At 38.8% G+C, this 7900-nt stretch overlaps 1 protein-coding gene across 1 annotated transcript; it reads left to right on the forward strand.

Annotated features, from left to right (window-relative positions):
• Positions 1–2930: 2930 nt before the first annotated feature.
• LOC149191261 (uncharacterized) lies at positions 2931–3668 on the forward strand. The gene has a single exon (XM_089406203.1). It carries the CDS (start codon positions 2931–2933, stop codon positions 3666–3668), a length of 738 nt encoding a protein of 245 aa, XP_089262329.1.
• Positions 3669–7900: the final 4232 nt, after the last annotated feature.

Raw genomic sequence — 7900 nt, forward strand, 5'->3', positions numbered from 1 at the left:
ATATTTGTTGATATTAATTTTGAACTGTATCAATATTAATTTTAAAAAAACTATCATATATAAAATAATTTGTTGATATAAATTTTGAACAAAATGTTAAGTTATTTTTTTAAGAGCATCTTTTTTTTTTCACAGAGAAAAAACATCATTGTATTATTAAGGAATTTAGACTTCTGTGATCCATAACATTGTTTAGATAATCTTCGGCAAATTTAGGAATGTTAATAATTAAATTAGTGGTTTGACTAGGATCATTAGGTCAAAATTAGCCGTTGGAGTCTCTGCACACTCTATTTAATCAGCTAAGCCGGATTGGTTCTTCAACTTGTCCTGACGATGAACCACACTGGTTGGTTCGAAACGCGTCGACAAAAGATTGGTTATGTGATTTTGCCGAAGATTATCTAAATCATTGTATTATATTGAGACAATATAAAAACTTCAAGATACAAAAGGGTGGCCCATGGAGTAGCCATGGTAGAAGCACCGAGGACAGATACAGCATCATAGGTCCATAAAGAAGACAGACCTGTGAACATCACAGGCCATATCATGACATATTGAACTGAGAAACTTTACAGGTCAGCCAAAAGGCATGTCAAATGCATAAGCAAAAGGTTTAAACCAAAAACCATTTCAGCAGAAAAACAAAGAAGCATCAAAATTTAATAACCATGGATAAAGAAATCCTGGACAAAACAGGAATTCTCTTCCTCTTTCACTTCCATAGACCATGACCCAGAGTCTAAGAGCAGAGCTTCCTTGGATAGGCAATCGGTTTGGAGATTCTATTCATAACCAATGAGTTGAATGGAACAATCTCTCGTGAGTCCCCATAAGAACATTATCTTGTCCATCCAACCTACCAAGTGAAGACTCCTTATGTGACAAACACCATTTACATGATTGATCATCGACTTATAATCACCGTAAATAAAAATACCCTGTACATCAAAGAAAACACAGAAGGCAAAAAAGCCCACTAGAGCATCTTTCTGCTTTATGAGGCTTACTTTCACCATATATTTTTATCTATTGAATAGAGAGATTGCGATTAATGGTTAATACGTATATAAGAAATATAACAATTTTTCTTTTTTATTCTACGTGCACATGATCCTATCAAGGTTGTCCCAGCGAAAGAATATTTGATTGGTGTTTTTTACGATTACGTGTAACCCTAAGCGCAATGGTAGGTCTAAAATATATGCGGTGTGCACTCAATATGGAGTTAATAAGCATAATTTATAAAATATTAACGATTAAAAAAATTAATATGAAATATATTTATAAAATAATTTCATATTGCTTTTATAAAATATATTTAAAATAATTTGATATAAAATATTAATATATCAATAATAATATATTATAAAATAATTTTATATTAAAAATAATTTAATACGTTAATTTAATTTTACATTAAAAATAACTCAATATATTAAATTTGTTGATAATACACTTCTAAATAAATAAATTATTTTATTTTAAATAATTATTTACTAAAATTGGGAGAGAGCAAGGAGCACGATAGGTTAGGGTTTCAGGGTTCTACCGCCTTGCTTTGACAAACCTGCTACAGTAATACCAAAAAAGACCTGTATCTGGACTGCGACCTGTGACTAAGATAGCAATGAACGGTATGGCGGGGGAGAAATCCCCTCCTATAGGAATGTTGCAGCAGGAGAAATGAGCCAGCACGATGCTACTAGTAGTAATGGGGAAAAGGTAAAGGAATACTGGTTTTGGGAGCCAAATGGCAAGCGGGCGTGGGAGGAAAATGTCTACCAAGAGCTACATAAAAACAAAGATTCGTTATCCCTAACAATAAGATGGAAGAGTATTGAAAGTCCATGAAGGAGATTCTATTCATAACCAATGAGTTGAATGGAACAATCTCTCGTGAGTCCCCATAAGAACATTATCTTGTCCATCCAACCTACCAAGTGAAGACTCCTTATTTGACAAACACCATTTACATGATTGATCATCGACTTATAATCACCGTAAATAAAAATACCCTGTACATCAAAGAAAACACAGAAGGCAAAAAAGCCCACTAGAGCATCTTTCTGCTTTATGAGGCTCACTTTCACCATATATTTTTATCTATTGAATAGAGAGATTGCGATTAATGGTTAATACGTATATAAGAAATATAACCATTTTTCTTTTTTATTCTACGTGCACATGATCCTATCAAGGTTGTCCCAGCGAAAGAATATTTGATTGGTGTTTTTTACGATTACGTGTAACCCTAAGCGCAATGGTAGGTCTAAAATATATGCGGTGTGCACTCAATATGGAGTTAATAAGCATAATTTATAAAATATTAACGATTAAAAAAATTAATATGAAATATATTTATAAAATAATTTCATATTGCTTTTATAAAATATATTTAAAATAATTTGATATAAAATATTAATATATCAATAATAATATATTATAAAATAATTTTATATTAAAAATAATTTAATACATTAATTTAATTTTACATTAAAAATAACTCAATATATTAAATTTGTTGATAATACACTTCTAAATAAATAAATTATTTTATTTTAAATAATTATTTACTAAAATTGGGAGAGAGCAAGGAGCACGGTAGGTTAGGGTTTCAGGGTTCCACGGCCTTGCCTTGACAAACCTGCTACAGTAATACCAAAAAAGACCTGTATCTGGACTGCGACCTGTGACTAAGATAGCGATGAACGGTATGGCGGGGGAGAGATCCCCTCCTATAGGAATGTTGCAGCAGGAGAATTGAGCCAGCACGATGCTACTAGTGGGAATGGGGAAAAGGTAAAGGAATACTGGTTTTGGGAGCCAAATGGCAAGCGGGCTTGGGAGGAAAATGTCTACCAAGAGCTACAAAAAAACAAAGATTCGTTATCCCAAACAATAAGCTGGAAGAGTATTGAAAGTACATGAAGGACCATGCCCTCATCTGCAAGTTCATAGGGGCATGGCTGACAGAGAAAGAGTTGATTAAATGGATCCAACAAAGATGGCAACCAAAAGGCCACACTGATCTCAAGCTTGGGGCGAAGGGTTTCTTCACAGTGATCTTCTCAAATCTGGAAGACAAAGAAAGGATTTTTGAAGACGGACCATACTTCTTCAACAATGTCGGACTCTTCATCAGGCACTGGGAAGAGTGCTACAACCTTGATCAGGGGAAAATATTGGCTACCCCAATATGGGTTCAGCTATTTAGTTTACCAATGGACTTCTGGGATCCAGAGATACTAGAAGGCATCGAGAATTCTATTGGCACCTTTGTTAAAGTGGCAGATTCGACAAGGAAAGGCAGATATACCTCCTATGCGAGAATCTGTGTCTATATGAATATAACGGAGCCGCTCCTAGATTACATAGAGCTGGAATACCATGATGAGGTATGGCCACAACTAATTGATTATGAGCACATACCGTTCTGTTGCTGCATATGCCATGAATATGGCCACTTGTTCTTGGCATGCCCCCTCAACCAGAAAGAAAACCCCCCGGCAGATAGGAGGACAGGGGAATCGATGGCAAAAGAGGATGGAGAAGGGTTTAAGGAGGTGCAACAGAGGAAAAGAACCCTGAGACAGCGAGGGAATCATAAAGAAAATCAAGCAGAGAAGGAACAAAGGCCTCAGAACCGCTTTTCAGTATTATAGGAAGAAGACATGGGTGCGGATATGGGAGACATTTCACCAGAAATGGAAAGCCAAAAAGGCAAAGAAATAGAAGGAAATAAAATGAAGAAAATGGTGGCTGAGACAGAGCAAGGACCAGAGGATAACATGCAAATGGTGGAACAAACCCTAATGGAGATCGACAACCAGAAAGAAGAGCTAAGTGCAGAAGAACAAGCCATGACGCAGCTACTGTAGGAATGGAGACATTTGGATGAAAGATTCAGCGTGGAAGATCAAGAGCAACTCTATAAGGAGGCTTTTCAATAATATAGAGACAAGTGGGGCTCAACGATAATAAGCCAACTTGAACATTTAGGGGCCCAAGCCAACCAAGGGCAAGAAGCGGGAACACAAGGAAAAGGAGGTAAAAAAAGAGGTAGGAGAATGATGAATGAATCCATACAAATGGTTGGGGAACTATTGGTGAATTTGGGAAGAGTAGTGCCATTGTCAGAGGTCTTCCACCAACCGCTAAAATTGTTAAAATGATTATTACAACCTGGAACATTAGAGGCCTCAACAGCAGAGGCAAACAAAGGTACCTTAAGGAGAGGTTGAGAAAAGATAAGCCAAACATTATGATAATACAAGAAACCAAAATCAGCGAAAGAAAGATGAAAGAAATAATGGAACACTTCAAGCCAGAATACCAAGTCATGGATTACGATGCTAATGGAAATGCAGGGGGACTGGCGATTCTTTGGAATCTGATGGAAGTTTGGTTTGAAGACTGGGTAAGCCTACCAAGAATTCTTACAGGAAAATTTCAGAATATTGGATCCAGTGAATGGGTTCTATTTTCAGGGGTTTATGGACCTCATATTCCGAGAGAAAGAGGAGCCTTCCTACAAAAGTTGGTAAACCTGAGAAATTTATACCCAGAAGACCTATGGGTAGTTGGGGGGGGACTTTAACATGATCACAACCCTAGGGAAAAAAAGGGAGGAATGAGAAGAACGGATGCAGATATGGAAGCCTTCAATGAAACCATCACAAATTTATGCCTAGTTGATATACCCACAATCAATGGGATTCATACCTGGAATAACAGACGAGGAGGGGTTCATCAAATAACATGCCACCTGGATAGATTCCTACTCTCAGAACAACTGATAAGCAGAGATATCTTCATAGAAGCATCGATACTTCCATGCATGGGGTCAGACCATTGGCCAGTCTGCCTGGAAGTGGATCTAAAAGCAAGACCCAAGAACTGACCCTTCAGGTTTGAAGCTTTCTGGCTCAGAGACCCTGGTCTCCTAAAAAAAATTGAAGAATGGTGGACACAAAGTGTACAACAGGGCAGGAACAGGATGCACACCTTCCAATTGAAGCTAAAATAATTAAAGAAGAAGCTCAAGAAGTGGAATAAGGAGGAGTTCGGGCACATTATCAAGGATCAGACCGAACTCAGCAAGCATATGGCGGAGGTCCAACAAAAAATTATACAGGAGGGAAGGTCAGAGGATCTGGTACGAGAGGAAGGATTATTGATAAACAAGATAGAGGAAAGAAGACAACAGGAGGAGATCCTCTGGAAACAGAAATCTCGGGTCCAGTGGCTGAGGGAAGGAGAACGAAACACGAGATTTTTCCATAAAGCCATGGTGCACCACCGAAAACATAACCGAATTTACTCCCTAAAAGATGAGGAAGGACAACGCAAAGTTCAACATGAAGAAATGGAAGCCCTTCTGGTTAATCACTTCAAAGATATGCTCATAGAAAGTCCTGACAATAGAACGGAAGCCACCCAAAGAATCATGCAATACATTCCCAAACTGATAACTAATGACCAGAATATGGCCTTGATGCGAGTTGTCTCCAAAGAAGAAGTAGAAGAGATAGTAAAAGGAATGCAGAAGAACAAAGCCCCTGGTCTGGACGGATTCACTGCAGAGTTCTATCAAGCCACCTAGCCATTCATGGGGCAAGACATCCTCGAGGTTGTGGAGGAATCGAGATGTAACCAAAAGGTATGCCCAAGTCTCAACTCTACTTTTATTGCTTTGATTCCTAAAACTGCTAAGTCTGATGTCCCTCAAGGATTTAGGCCCATTGCCCTATGTAATGTCATCTACAAGATTATAGCCACTCTTGTTGTCAAACGCCTGAAGCCCCTTCTTCCCAACCTCATTTCTCCTAAACAAACCAGATTTGTAGAGGGCTGACAAATCCTTGATGGCTTCATTACATCCCAAGAGGTAGTCCACTCTCTTAAGTCCTAGGAGATCCTGAGCATGATGATAAAGCTGGATCTATCCAAGGTGTGTGACAGACTCAACTGGGGATACCTATCGAGCATTCTCAAAGCTTACAACTTTGCCCAAAGATGGATCAGCTGGATCATTGCCATGATATCCTCCCCAGTTTTCTCAACATTGCTGAATGGAATCCCCAACTCGACATTCAACCCAACCCGGGGTGTTATAGACATTTTTGTGCCTTACAGCTCTAAGCATGAAATGTCCGTAAACCAAGGGATCCTAAGTCCCTAAAAGTGTTGTTCCAACCCCTAAAGGAACAAGGTCAATAAATTACAGCTTCTCCCAGAAGTTCTCCACCAGAAACTGCTCAGAATCAATCAAATCAGGATCATTTCAGCTGCTCCACCGGCTAGCTGCGTTGCATAGCACCCAAATACACTAGCTAGGTGCGTTGCAACGCACCTAAATGCACTACCAGGGTGTGTTGAGCGAGAAATGACAAATGGCAGTGCCATTCCGCGAGGTGGAAAGACAATGGAAGCTTCCAGAATCTTCTCCAATGACACTTGCCTCACTGAGTTCGACCAAGGATGAGTAAGAGGCTCTAAGTCTCCAAGTGGAAGCAAGAACTGACAGAGAGAAGCCACTAGTCAAATCATAAGCTGACTCATCCTCCTTGCATACATCTATATATGGATCCCTCATCCCAGAGATCCAGAGGCTGGAATTTTGTACATTGCAGAGAATTGTTGTCGGTTTTGAGATAGATATCAGAGTATTGGGTGATTTATGCTTTGTTGGAGGTGAAGAGGGGCTTCTTTGCTGGGAGGTTGATGCTGGATCAGGAATCATCGGTTGTAATTCCTCCTGGATCTTCTTTTTATATCAATAAAACTATTTGAGTTTCTCCTACATACTTGTGTATCATTGATGTTTGTTACATTTGTATGTTTAGCTTAAATTTGATCCTAAGCTTTTTATGAATATAAACCCATGTCTTTGTATAGTTTCCTTCTTCTGTGATCTTGCAGGTATCTGGTGAAGCTGGGCAAGTAAGGGAGCAGGTAGTTGGAAGCTGTCAAAGAGGAGAGAGATTGGATCAAAGGACTAGCGCAAGACACAGGTTGGTTCATCCTATTCCCCTTTGTTTATAGTTCATAAAGAAGAATACAAAAGTAGTTTTCTCTGTTTGTTTCTAAGGTCACTGTCACACCTTAGTGGGATAGGGTCGTTCTGAATAGACACTTTTCCCGTTAAAAAAATGGCGACTCCACTGGGGATGATTGTCTAATTAGTTTGTTTGTGTTTCTCTTGTTGTTTGTTTCATAAACTTAGAAGTAGCAATCGAACTGCATTTGCCATTAACAAATGCAAAGTAGACATCTGCTACTTCAATCCATTCACTGGATTTGTTTATGATTTGAATAGCTGATTCACAAATGATCTGATTGCCCTTTGTGATAGCTCTTAGACCTTCTTTAAATCTACCCTCTGATTGTGCATTACTGATTGCTTTTACTCGGCCAAAAACCATAGATTAAACTGCAAACTGTGACCCAGAACCCGGATAGAATTCTCGTTTCTGCCCTAGCGCAGGCTCTGTGAAGAGGTTCTGCATTTCAACGCACTTCTCGAGAGGGCTACCTGCGCTGCAATGCAGTTTCTCTGCGTAACAGGTGCGCTGATCAGCCTAGCCTTGTGCAGCTGAGGTTCTTTGCTTCATTTTTTTCAGTTTTGTCTCTGATTTTTGCAGCCTGTGATCAATGTATGTGTCTGTTTAAAAACCCCTTTTCTTTGCCGTAATTCCGCCTCCTTTGTACAAAAAGACTGTAGATGCTTTTGTGTGTTTGTTGCGTCATTTACAATTTTCCATTGCAAAAGTAGAATAGTCATATTGTCATCCTTTGATTTAGATCTGTCGCAAGTGTCGATTTTGATCATAGGAGAAAGTTTATTTGTTGTTGACAGTCGATTATGCTTTTACTTTTGCCTTTGGTTTGAATT

This window comes from Pinus tabuliformis, chromosome 2_2 (assembly GCF_031772625.1).
Source record: "Pinus tabuliformis cultivar Carrire ecotype Pingquan chromosome 2_2, CPIR1, whole genome shotgun sequence".
Taxonomy (NCBI): Eukaryota; Viridiplantae; Streptophyta; class Pinopsida; order Pinales; family Pinaceae; genus Pinus; species Pinus tabuliformis.